The 14,264-nt window shown below is 41.0% G+C and overlaps 1 protein-coding gene across 3 annotated transcripts in view; it reads right to left on the bottom strand.

Moving 5' to 3' along the window:
• Positions 1-12,000, bottom strand: part of LOC147866799 (putative LRR receptor-like serine/threonine-protein kinase At1g56140) — a 30,996-nt gene extending 18,996 nt beyond the window's left edge. For all 3 annotated transcript variants that reach the window (XM_087317288.1, XM_087317289.1, XM_087317291.1), the window contains exon 1: positions 11,845-12,000. In XM_087317288.1, coding sequence (XP_087173414.1) covers positions 11,845-11,977 — 133 coding nt within the window. In that variant the 5' untranslated portion in view covers positions 11,978-12,000. The remainder of the gene's footprint in view (positions 1-11,844) is intronic.
• Positions 12,001-14,264: the final 2,264 nt, after the last annotated feature.

The raw sequence follows: 14,264 nt of genomic DNA, 5'->3' as shown, positions 1-14,264 counted from the left end.
CTATGTGCTTCGTCTTTGCATGAAAGACGGGATTTCGAGCTAGCATGATAGCACTCTGGCTGTCACAATGAAGAATAGGTAACTCTGTAATGCCAAGATCTCTCACTAGATATGAAAGCCATAAAGCCTCTTTGCATGCCTCAGTGGCAGCAACATACTCTGCCTCTGTAGTAGACAATGCAACACACTTCTGTAGTCTGGAGATCCAAGAGACCGCTCCTCCTGTGAAAGTAAACACATACCCAGAAGTAGACTTCCTACAGTCTGCGTGACCAGCATAGTCCGCATCCGTAAAACCAACGACAGATGCCTTTTGCTTTCCAAAGCAAATACACAAGTCCTTTGTGCCTTTGAGGTATCTCATAATACCTTTCACCACTTCCCAATGCTTTTTGCCGGGATTTGCCATATACCTACTAACCACTCCCACTGCAAAGGCAATATCAGGGCGTGTAGCAACCATCGTATATATCAAACTGCCAACGGCAGAAGCATATGGAACCTTAGCCATTTCAGCCTTCTCATCATCAGATGTAGGGTTGTCTTCTGCACTGAGTTTCAAATATGGAGGCAATGGAACCCCAATTGTTTTCCCCCCTTCCATATTGAAACGCTGCAAAACCTTAGAGATATACTCCTGCTGAGATAGAAAGAGTACCCCTTTCGATCGATTTCGGAGTATTCGCATGCCAAGGATGTGATTTGCATCACCAAGAACCTTCATATCAAAGCTGCCATGAAGGCTTTGCTTCATTGAATTCAAGGCATGAACATCCTTGCCAGCAATCAACATATCATCAAAATACAAAACCAAGATAATCAGGCTGCCATCTCCTACCTTCTTGGTGTACAAGCAATGGTCCACTTGACTTCTACGAAAACCTTGAGACTGCATAAATGCATCAAATTTATGATACCATTCTCTCGGTGCTTGTTTCAACCCATACAAACTCCTTTTGAGCTTACAAACCATCTTCTCTTTGCCTTTAGTAACAAAACCTTTAGGCTGCTGCATATATATGTCTTCATGCAGATCGCCATGTAAAAAGGCGGCCTTGACATCCATCTGTATGAGCTCCATATCTTCAGCTGTAACTAAGCCCAAAATGATTCTTAATGTAGTCATCTTGACTACAGGCGAGAAGATCTCATCAAAATCAACTCCATATTCCTTCTTGTATCCTTTTGCAACCAATCTTGCTTTGTACTTTGGCGAGGAATCAAGAATGACCTTCATTTTATAAACCCATTTGCATGGAAGTGTTTTCTGCCCTTTAGGCAATTGCACCAAATCCCAAGTGTTATTTTTCTCAAGAGATTCCATCTCTAACAACATGGCTTTATACCATTTCTTATTGTCCTGTCTGTCCATTGCTTCCTTGAAGCAAGTCGGTTCGCCACAATCAGTTACCATGACATAATCAGCCACATTGTTTGCATCAGGAACAAATCTGTCAGGCTGTCTAGTAACTCTAGACAATCTCCTAACCCAATGCTCATTGTTTGGTAGCTGTTGAGCCTGCAAATCATCATTTTCAATTTGCAGTCCAGGCATTTCAGCCTGCAAATCAGCATTCACAGCTTGCTGTTCTAGCTGTTCCTGCACATTTGGTGGCTCATCATTATTGGCAAAGACTGGCTGATCATTTCCAACCTCATTTTCTGCATTTGCAGGTAATTTTACAGCAGGTGTTTGCTGCTGTACAGCAGGCACATTTTCCTGTCTAAAAGGTATTTCTTCTTGGAATACAACCCTACGTACTTCCTCAGTCTTTTCGGGTTGTTTATGCATGCGATTTTCCCGGAAGATAACATCATTGCTGCATACTATTTTTCTTTTCTCGGGATCCCACAATCTATACCCCATTTCACCCTCGTCACCGTATCCTAGGAAAATACATTTGCAGGACTTTGGCTCAAGTTTGTTGCGTTGTTCTTTACGAATGTGCACAAAAGCCTCACAGCCAAACACTCTCAAGTGAGCATATGAAGGTGGCTTGCCCAACCATGCTTCTTGGGGTATTCCCTCTCTCAAAGACCTGTTAGGTGACCGATTAATCAAGTGAACAGCTGTCATAACAGCCTCTGCCCAAAAACCATGGGGTAACACAGCATGAGACAGCATAGTACGGACCTTATCTTGAATAGTCCGATTCATACGCTCTGCAACTCCATTTTGGGGTGGATTATAAGGGGCAGTGAGTTCCCTCTTTATCCCTTTGCTGTCACAAAATGCTTGGAAAGCCTTGGACACATATTCCCCACCATTGTCAGAGCGAAGACACTTAAGTGTCTTATCAATTTGATTCTCAACTAATGCCAAAAATGTTCGAAATTTGTCGACCACTTCATCCTTGCTACGAATAGGGTAAACCCATACCTTCCGTGTAGCATCATCGACAAAAGTGACTAAGTATTTCTTTCCCCCTAATGATAGCCCTGGCATCTGACATACATCTGAATGTACTAACTCATGCGGGGACGACTTCAGAGAAAGAGACTTTTTATGAGATGTTTGTACATGTTTACCATAAATGCAATGATCATAATGTTCAAAATCAGCATAACGAAGACATGGCAAGTAACCTAAACGAGAAAGTACTTTCATACCAGTTTCACTCATGTGTCCCAACCGGCCATGCCACAAAGAAACACTAGGCTGCTCGGTTATGGCAACAACATGGTCACTCACACTAGATACATGGAGAGGATACAAAGTTTGTACATCTTTGTCTGTACATGTTTACCATAAATGCAATGATCACAATGTTCAAAATCAGCATAATGAAGACATGGCAAGTAACCTAAACGAGAAAGTACTTTCATACCAGTTTCACTCATGTGTCCCAACCGGCCATGCCACAAAGAAACACTAGGCTGCTCGGTTATGGCAACAACATGGTCACTCACACTAGATACATGGAGAGGATACCCTTGGCAATAACTCTAGATCCCTTACAAATCTTCCATTTCCCATCACCAAAGGTTGTGTGAAATCCATCATCATCTAGCTGTCCTGTGCTAATCAAGCTCTTCTTGAGCTGAGGTACATGCCGTATATGCTGAAGTGTGAAAGCAGAACCATGCTGAAACTGTAATTGCACAGTGCCAATACCTGCAATTTCACATGCATAGTTGTCCACAAGATGGACAACACCATGTCGACCCCCTATGTAATCTGAAAACCACTCACGATGAGGGGTGACGTGAAAAGAAGCACCGGAATCGAGTATCCAAGTGTGGATGTCACCATCCGTATCTGCAAGTAAAGCATGTTCTCTATGGCATGATGAAACAAAGAGTACATCATTTCCACTATCACTATCATGAGTGACTACATTCACCTCTTCACTTTTAGTATTGCCTTTCCTTGGTTGAATGTCTCTCTATTCTTCTATGAAATCCTCTATCTTCTTGCCCTTTCCTTTCTCTTTCTTCCATTTGAAACAATCACGTTTAAAGTGACCCTTTTTGCCACAGTGATGGCATTCTACATCCGTATCCAAGTGTGCATGTCACCATCCGTATCTGCAAGTAAAGCATGTTCTCTATGGCATGATGAAACAAAGAGTACATCATTTCTACTATCACTATCATGAGTGACTACATTCACCTCTTCACTTTTAGTATTGCCTTTCCTTGGTTGAATGTCTCTCTATTCTTCTATGAAATCATCTATCTTCTTGCCCTTTCCTTTCTCTTTCTTCCATTTGAAACAATCATGTTTAAAGTGACCCTTTTTGCCACAGTGATGGCATTCTACATCCGTATCCAAGTGTGCATGTCACCATCCGTATCTGCAAGTAAAGCATGTTCTCTATGGCATGATGAAACAAAGAGTACATCATTTCCACTATCACTATCATGAGTGACTACATTCACCTCTTCACTTTTAGTATTGCCTTTCCTTGGTTGAATGTCTCTCTATTCTTCTATAAAATCATCTATCTTCTTGCCCTTTCCTTTCTCTTTCTTCCATTTGAAACAATCACGTTTAAAGTGACCCTTTTTGCCACAGTGATGGCATTCTACATCTTTACCACGTGATTTACTACGGCCATAACTATTAGATTTGCCTCTTTGTTGTGACCTACCCCTCATATGCAATGCACTAGAGGACTTATTGGATGCATTATTTTGCCGACTCATCTCTTCCATGAGTAGAGAACTCTCTACATCGGCATAAAGAAGCATCGCATTTGAATTGCTCATAGTAGTCCTGAAAGTATCCCAACTTTCTGGCAAGGTGCAAAGTAAAAACGTGGCCTTAAACTCATCATCGATGATGAATTTTAAGGCAACCAACTGGCTAAAAATGGAATTGAACTCACTCAGGTGAGTTGACATGGGTGTGGCCTTTGTCATACGCAAATCCATAAGTTTCTTAAGCCAATAAACTTTGCTAGATGCCTTCTTTTGGGCATACAGTTCCTCTAGTCTAATCCATATAGAATAGGCGGAGTCCAAACCTTTGATATTAAAAAGCAAGGCATCAGAAATCGACAACTCAATAGTCGAGCATGCAAGCTCATTCAACTCTTGCCAATCATCTTCATCCATATCTATTGGCTTTACTCCTTTGACTTTTATAGGCTTTGCATGCTTCTTTTGTAGCACGATGTTGTAGCACTGCTTTTTCCAAACCGCAAAGTTATGTACACCCTCAAGCTTCTTGATGTGCATAAGGTGGCTACTTTCACTGCTGCTAGTCATGATTTTAGCCCAAACGGAGGACCAAACCTGCACTGCAGAAAAAGTGACCTGCTCGACAGAAACCCTAAACTCTGCTCTGCAAAAAACCTTAAACTCTGCTCTGCAAAAAACCTTAAACTCTGCCTATAGAAAACCCTAAACTTTTCTCTGCAGAAAACCCTAAACCTTGGCTCTGATACCAATTTGAAGGCAGCACGAGGATTAGGGTTTAGGTCAAAAACAGAGAGGGTGAGAGTTTGAGTGAGAGAGAGAGATGCACGTTGTCTTGGGTACAAAAGAGTGTATCTCTTTTTTGGTTTTTAGATATTATGTATATACAACTCAAAAGTGTGCTACGAGTGCGTTCACACTTGTGCACTAATAAAAGGCACAATGGCCCTTTATTCCCAACATGAAAAAGTGTGTGAGCACACTTTATTGTAATCCGTGTAGTTGTTGAGTGTCAGTGTGGTCAAAGAATATTAGATATTCTTATGACAAAATCGTCCTCAAGTGGATATCTTGGTTAGATTCCACCAACATATTTAATAGGGCAATCCCTTGAGGACTTGTGCCCCTTTGACCACTCAGTTTAGTTGATGATCTTTAGATAATTAATATAGCTCTCTTAAGTGCATAAGCTGTCATCCCCCTACTGTGTGTTTTCTTATTTTTCTGGTTATTCTCTGTAATTCCTTCTCTTGCTTATACATTCACTCTCCCATTACTTGGCTAAACTATATGGCTCGATTCTAGAATCAGAATTGAGTATATGGGCAGAGCAAAATGGTTGTCGTTCAATTAGACAGGCAGGATTTCGGAAGGGTTTCACAACTTTGGATCACATATTCACCCTCCGGGCCCTTATTGAGGAGGGCAGAGCCCACAATAAGAGGATTTATTGCTGCTTTGTGGATTTTCGAAAAGCCTTTGACACTGTGCCACGTGCTCGGCTTATGCAACGGCTAGAGGCCATTGGTGTTCGTATAGATATGCAATGGGGAATCTATGCACTCTATGAATCTGTTTCAGGAAAAGTTCGGTCTCCTAAGGGCTTGTTAGAGGCGGTGGCTAGCACAATTAGCATGAAGCAAGGATGCCCACTATCCCCCACACTCTTCGGTCTCTATATAGATGAGGTATCACAGTACATAGAGAGATTTCGTGGTTCCGGAGCACACCTAGCAGGTATAGCTATACAGATATTACTATATGCTGATGATATTGTGCTGATTTCTGACTCTCCGGAGGGACTACAAAGACATCTAAATGCCTTAAAACTATTTTGTACGGACAAAGGTTTGTCAATCAACATGAATAAAACTAAAGTGATGGTGTTTAACACCACCCAAGCATAGGTAACAAGATCAGAACCAGAATTCTTCTTGGGAGAGGAAAAGGTGGAATACACACGCTCCTACACATACCTAGGAGTAACATTTACAGGACCTAGGTTCTCCTTACAGGAGTCCGCTTGTGCCCGACTTTCTTGTGGATATGCAGCCCTTGGTGCTCTCGAAAGACAATGTGCACATTTGCAATTCCAAGAGCCACGGACTAAGCTATGGTTATTTGATACACTTGTCACACCAAATCTTCTCTATGGAGTAGAGACATGGGGACCGAGTCTTAACAAGGCAAATCATTGGAAAGATTTAGAGAGACCTTTAGTGTCAATGATTGCTCGCATGATAAGGACCAAAGCATCGGTGCCCCACGATATAATCCGGGCAGAGATGGGAGCAGCACCTATAATAACCGAGGCATTATTCCGATCAGTGACATTTATCCAATGTCTTTGGGAGCTCCCTAAACGAAGGTACCCAAGGTTGGCACTTATGTCATCAAGACAACTGGCTGAAAATGGAGACACTCATTGTTGGTATGCTGAAATGCAGCAATGGTTCAAGTCACATAGCATGAGTATAATGCACTACCCCCGTTCCAATATAGCTTGGATTGTCCCCATCTCAATATGACCAAAGTGGAAAAGAATAGAGTGATCCGAACTGATATTATTAACTTAGAAAACAAGATAACATGGATCAACCCCAAAATACCACTTGGTACAAAGATGGCCCACTATAAGAAACATTTCTTACATACATCGGAGGATGGATTTGTCATAAGGCCACCTTATATGGACATACATCTATCCTGTGCGCTGCGTAGTGTGATAGGGCAGTTGCGAACCTCATCACATCAACTACAGATTGAGGTGGGCAGATATACACGACTACCTCTAGAAGAGAGAATTTGCCAATTGTGTCATCAAGGAGTGGAATCTGAAGAACACTATGTTTGTCATTGTAGTGTCTTTTATGAAATCAGAGGGAGATACCATTGCCTCTTTAAACAAGGCTTTGGCCCACTACGCAAGGTAATGGAATATGAGGACCAAAGATGCCTAGGACTTTTCTTGCTCGAGCTCAAGAGACATCGGGAAAAGTTGTTGAAAAATACAGCCACACAAGCTCATCCACAAAGAACAATCACAACTTTCTTTAGCTCCATCACTCCTAATGCTAGAAGTCAACCCCAGGATACAGAAATGGGATCCAGACCAAGATATAATAACAAAGGGTTTACGATTGATCAGGCAATGGCAATTTGCCGTGCACGTAGGCCCCGGCCCAATGGACCACGACCTCGACACCCTTGTCATCGACAAATAAAAGCCATTATCTCCCACCATCGTAGGTGCTTCCCTCGCTTCGGAGACATTTCCATTCTGGATTGACCTATGATAGAGATCTTTCGGAGACAAAAGCTACAATATACCTAACTTGAGAAACTCGCATGTGCCAAAAACCAGATTCTCTCGTCTCTTTCCTTTTCATCTTATTTACTTTTATATTTACTATGTAATATTTACTTTATTTTGATTTGTTCTCAAAGACGAGGAAACATTTAAGATGTAATCTCTTATTCGGTCTTATAGGCCATTTTGGCCTCTTAAAAGACGTTAATATATCTTTCTTTCTTTCTTTCTCACTCAGACTCTCTCCCTCTCTGTTTTTGACCTAAACCCTAATCCTCATACTGCCTTCAAACTGGTATCAGAGCAGGGTTTAGGGTTCTATGCAGAGAAAAGTTTAGGGTTTTCTGCAGAGTAGAGTTTAGAGTTTTCTGTAGGCAGCGTTTAGGGTTTTCTACAGAGCAGAGTTTAAGGTTTTCTGCAGAGCAGAGATTAGGGCAAGTGCAGAGATTAGGGTTTTCTGCAAAGCAGAGTTTAGGGTTTCTGCAGAGCAGGTCACGTTTTCTGCAGAGCAAGTTTGGTCCTCCATTTGGGCTAAGAAACCATGACTAGCAGTAGTGATAGTAGCCACCTTATGCACATCAAGAAGCTTAAGGGTATGCAGAGTTTAGGGTTTCTGCAGAGCAGGTCACGTTTTCTGCAGAGCAGGTTTGGTCCTCCATTTGGGCTAAGAAACCATGACTAGCAGTAGTGATATTAGCCACCTTATGCACATCAAGAAGCTTGAGGGTGTACATAACTTTGCGGTTTGGAAAAAGCAGTGCTACAACATCCTGCTACAAAAGAAGCATGCAAAGCCTATAAAAGTCAAAGGAGTAAAGCCTATAGATATGGATGAAGATGATTGGCAAGAGTTGAATGAGCTTGCACGCTCGACTATTGAGTTGTCGATTTCAGATGCCTTGCTTTTTAATATCAAAGGTTTGGACTCCGCCTATTCTATATGGATTAGACTAGAGGAACTATATGCCCAAAAGAAGGCATCTAGCAAAGTTTATTGGCTTAAGAAACTTATGGATTTGCGTATGACAAAGGCCACACCCATGTCAACTCACCTGAGTGAGTTCAATTCCATTTTTAGCCAGTTGGTTGCCTTAAAATTCATCATCGATGATGAGTTTAAGGCCACGTTTTTACTTTGCACCTTGCCAGAAAGTTGGGATACTTTCAGGACTACTATGAGCAATTCAAATGCGATGCTTCTTTATGCCGATGTAGAGAGTTCTCTACTCATGGAAGAGATGAGTCGGCAAAATAATGCATCCAATAAGTCCTCTAGTGCATTGCATATGAGGGGTAGGTCACAACAAAGAGGCAAATCTAATAGTTATGGCCGTAGTAAATCACGTGGTAAAGATGTAGAATGCCATCAATGTGGCAAAAAGGGTCACTTTAAACGTGATTGTTTCAAATGGAAGAAAGAGAAAGGAAAGGGCAAGAAGATAGATGATTTCATAGCAGAAAAGAGGGACATTCAACCGAGGAAAGGCAATACTAAAATTGAAGAGGTGAATGTAGTCACTCATGATAGTGATAGTGGAAATGATGTACTCTTTGTTTCATCATGCCATAGAGAACATGCTTTACTTGCAGATACGGATGGTGACATGGACACTTGGATACTCGATTCCGGTGCTTCTTTTCACGTCACTCCTCATCATGAGTGGTTTTCAGATTACACAGGGGGTCGACATGGTGTTTCTTTGTGGCATGGCCGGTCGGGACACATGAGTGAAATTGGTATGAAAGTACTTTCTTGTTTGGGTTACTTGCCATGTCTTCGTTATGCCGATTTTGAACAATGTATTCATTGCATTTATGGTAAACATGTACAAACATCTCATAAAAAGTCTCTTTCGTTGAAGTCGTCCCCGCTTGAGTTAGTACATTCATATGTATGTCAGATGCCAGGGCTATCATTAGGGGGAAAGAAATACTTAGTCACTTTTGTCGATGATGCGACACGGAAGGTATGGGTTTACCCTATTCGTAGCAAGGATGAAGTGGTCGACAAATTTCGAACATTTTTGGCATTAGTTGAGAATCAAATTGATAAGACACTTAAGTGTCTTCGCTCTGACAATGGTGGGGAATATGTGTCCAAGGCTTTTCAAGCATTTTGTGACAGCAAAGGGATAAAGAGGGAACTCACTACCCCTTATAATCCACCCCAAAATGGAGTTGCAGAGCATATGAATCGGACTATTCAAGATAAGGTCCGTACTATGCTGTCTCATGCTGTGATACCCTATGGTTTTTGGGCAGAGGCTATTATGACAGCTGTTCACTTGATTAATCGGTCACCTAACAGGTCTTTGGGAGGGAGAATACCCCAAGAAGCGTGGTTGGGCAAGCCACCTTCATATGCTCACTTGAGAGTGTTTGGCTGTGAGGCTTTTGTGCACATTCGTAAAGAACAACGCAACAAACTTGAGCCAAAGTCCTGCAAATGTATTTTCCTAGGATACGGTGACGAGGGTGAAATGGGGTATAGATTGTGGGATCCCGAGAAAAGAAAAATAGTGTGCAGCAATGATGTTATCTTCCGGGAAAATCTCATGCATAAACAACCCGAAAAGACTGAGGAAGTACGTAGGGTTGTATTCCAAGAAGAAATACCTTTTAGACAGGAAAATGTGCCCGCTGTACAGCAGCAAACACCTGCTGTAAAATTACCTGCAAATGCAGAAAATGAGGTTGGAAATGATCAGCCAGCCTTTGCCAATAATGATGAGCCACCAAATGTGCAGGAACAGCTAGAACAGCAAGCTGTGAATGCTGATTTGCAGGCTGAAATGCCTGGACTGCAAATTGAAAATGATGATTTGCAGGCTCAACAGCTACCAAACAATGAGCATTGGGTTAGGAGATCGTCTAGAGTTACTAGACAGCCTGACAGATTTGTTCCTGATGCAAACAATGTGGCTGATTATGTCATGGTAACTGATTGTGGCGAACCGACTTGCTTCAAGGAAGCAATGGACAGACAGGACAATAAGAAATGGTATAAAGCCATGTTGTTAGAGATGGAATCTCTTGAGAAAAATGACACTTGGGATTTGGTGCAATTGCCTAAAGGGCAGAAAACAGTTCCATGCAAATGGGTTTATAAAATGAAGGTCATTTTTTATTCCTCGCCAAAGTACAAAGCAAGATTGGTTGCAAAAGGATACAAGCAGGAATATGGAGTTGATTTTGATGAGATCTTCTCGCCTGTAGTCAAGATGACTACATTAAGAATCATTTTGGGCTTAGTTACAGCTGAAGATATGGAGCTCATACAGATGGATGTCAAGACCGCCTTTTTACATGGCGATCTGCATGAAGACATATATATGCAGCAGCCTGAAGGTTTTGTGGCTAAAGGCAAAGAGAAGATGGTTTGTAAGCTCAAAAGGAGTTTGTATGGGTTGAAACAAGCACCGAGAGAATGGTATCATAAATTTGATGCATCTATGCAGTCTCAAGGTTTTCGTAGAAGTCAAGTAGACTACTGCTTGTACACCAAGAAGGCAGGAGATGGCAGCCTGATTATCTTGGTTTTGTATGTTGATGATATCTTGATTGCTGGCAAGGATATTCATGCCTTGGATTCATTGAAGCAAAGCTTCATGGCAGCTTTGTTATGAAGGATCTTGGTGATGCAAATCACATCCTTGGCATGCGAATACTCCGAAACCGATCGAAAGGGGTACTCTTTCTATCTCAGCAGAAGCAAAAATGAAAAGATAGAATGACTGGTTATTGCATCTTTGCAATACCTTTGAAACTGTATGAATGGAATGTCTCCTACACAAACTCCATGCACTAAGAATTCCTGCTGACATGACAAATGCAATACGTGCATTATATGACCAAGCACTGGGATGTGTTTAGATGTCGATGAGGGTTATCAGAGGTCATCACATGCACAATTGGCCATCACATCACATTTTATGATGAAATATGTTGTTAAGTCTCACAGGCCATTTGGACCTCTTAAAATATGTGTATATATTTTTCTTTCTTTATGAAATCCCCCTTTCAAGAAAAGAAAAATACCATCTGAAATCTTTGTATTTGACATCTTTGACTGTCACACAACCCCACAAGATCCACCTTAATTTTTGTATTTCACACTTTTTACTCTCTCAAACATCCTTCAAAACGAAAACAATACCATGGAAATAATGTATTTGGTACACCAAACCTCCTTCACACACACACACACACATATGTATATATATCATCTAAATGTTTGCATTTAATATCTTCTACCTCCACTAAAAGACTCTCTTCAGAGAAAAAAAGACTACAAAAGCATCTAATTTGGGCACTTGAACTCTTATATATTTTCACACATTAAATCCACGCTATGAAAGCTCCTTCAAAAGTAGGAGAAGTAAAAGAAGTACCTTCACCAGGGTCAGTGATGGCAGCCGCACGCGAGAAGTTGACGATTCCAGAACAGAGGAGCAGTACGGTCAGCACATTCAAATACGAGTGGAGCATGTTCTGAAAATGGTGTGGATGGAGCGCCATTGGCATGGTGTGAGAAGGCCGGACCTGATCCTTCTTTACTAAATGAGGGGGAGCTACCCCTTTCTCTGGATGAGATACCTGGAGAAGAAGATTCTGGCCATGGCAAGAGGAAGAAATCCCAAGGAAGAAACTGTCAAAAAATGGGGGGGTGGGTTGACACCTTCGATCACTGCATTGAAGCTTCTTTTTTTGGAGAAACGTGCGGGAATTGCTGAGGGGGGGGAGGAATCTAAAAAGTCATCGGAGTCTGTTTTACGAATCAAATCAATTTGGAGGTGGAGGCCCCACTCTGCAGGTCTTAAGAAATTTTGTAGCAGTATGGAAAAATGAAAATCCCCCCCCCCCTAAAGTTCCTCTAAAGTTCATGGGCTCCCAAAACAAAAAACACTTCATACAAGCCAAAAGAAAAAAAAAGACCATTGGGCACAATCAGGAAGTGTCCTGCTACTACGATAAATATTTGCACGGACAACACACACAACAAAAAAAAGGCATTGGATCGTGTCGTATACCTATACATACTTGTACATACATACCTATACTGTATACATACATACCATGGAACCCGTCCAATGTCGCACAGAGAATATCCATGCGCCACGTACCAAGGGCGGCGTAGTGCGATTTTACAAGCTCCGGTGAGAAATTTATTAGAGATTATTTCTAGCGTAAGCATGACATAAGGAAATGTAGTATAGGCAGTCAAGAAAAAGAGAGTGAAAGAAGGGTGTTGATCCACCCGAGCGAAAGGGATCGAGATGTACTCGAGCCTTGATCAGTGTCCCATACCACCGTCATGGCATCAAGTCGTACCTAGTACTGGTGCACTCACTACAAGAGTCTGTTCACCACAAGAAATTTGCTCACCAATAAATAACTGAAATACTCAAGGCTTGACTACTTGGATAAATGAACATCACATTTTGAGTCGAACAATGCCAAGCTATCTGGGCCAAAATTGTCCCCCAAGCATCACAATGAAGTGTTTGTCTTGGAGGAGCACAAGGTGAAGTGGGAGAGGGGGTGCACATCGTCCGATATTGACCCTTTGATTTTTTCTTCCAAGAAACTCGAGCATTCTATTGAATAATTCAAGACTTCATTTCTCGAATATCTTGAAAACTTCCATGTCCTCTCCAACCTCTCTTTGTCTATCACCTCTCTCTCGTGTATCGATATTGATGTCGTGGATGTTACGAAAACCAAAAGGTTTTATTTTTGTTTCATGATGAAATATTTGGATTCACCCATATATTTTAATCATGATTGTATGTCATAAAATGATTTTGACATATTGTAAGCATTGATATTTATTTCTCCAAAACAATATATAAAAAAAACAAAGAGAGAGAGAGAGAGAACCTCAGTGAGCAAAGTCAAACATATCATTCTAATTTTTGTTTGCAATTGCCTAAAAGTCAAACATATCATTCTAATTTTTGTTTGCAATTGCCTAAAAGTCAAACATATCATTCTAATTTTGGTTTTCAATTGTCCACCATGGCATATCAAACATTTTGTTATGTGTATGTGGAATTGACAAGTGACTCTCAATGCTCAACAATTTTATGAATGATTTTTCAAATTGCGAGTGCACATGCTTGTTGGAAAGAATAATGTGTAGGGATAGATAATCTTTTAAAACGCCATGATGCAAACTTAAAATGCCAAAAGTGGTGCGTAACAATAGTATACAATACCTTGATTCACGTAAACTCTTTGAGACAACAGTGTCCAAAATGGGTATCCGAGCACTTCACCTCATGTCCAAGACAATGTTATCTAATTCGCACAAAAGTGATGGCACAAATGGTTGGCAAGTGAATAAACTTTGAGCATGTATGGGTGAAGCGTGAAACGTACATTTTAAGCAATTCTAGGAGTTTAGCTTGAGGATTGTTTTCAAATATTAGACAAGTACTACATTTACAAAGCTGTTTATGTAAACTTATAACCTCAAGAGGAGGTGATTCCATTTCAAGGAATCAAATACTTTAATAAATTCATAACTAAAGGTGTTTGGATGTTTGTGGATTCAATGGTGCAACCACCCTTATAGAAAAAGCTTTATAACCTTGTGCTTGATATATTAATAACATACTACTACTATCAAGAAAATGATAGATAGAGAGTATGAGTGTGAGTGTGAGTGTGTGAGTGTGAGAGAGAGAGAGAGAGAGAGAGAGAGAGAGAGCTTTGAAAAGTTTGGGGCATAATATGGGAATATTTTCCTACAACAATACAAAGGGGGAGGAAGGGTAGTTTGAGAATTTCGCAAAAACATCATAGGTGT

Source organism: Azolla caroliniana, unplaced genomic scaffold (assembly GCF_043228905.1).
Source record: "Azolla caroliniana isolate FFs.n. ecotype wild unplaced genomic scaffold, voAzoCaro1.0.p SCAF_3, whole genome shotgun sequence".
NCBI lineage: Eukaryota > Viridiplantae > Streptophyta > Polypodiopsida > Salviniales > Salviniaceae > Azolla > Azolla caroliniana.
The sequence above is the reverse complement of the archived record's forward strand: the minus strand, read 5'-3'. Positions and strand labels throughout refer to the sequence as shown.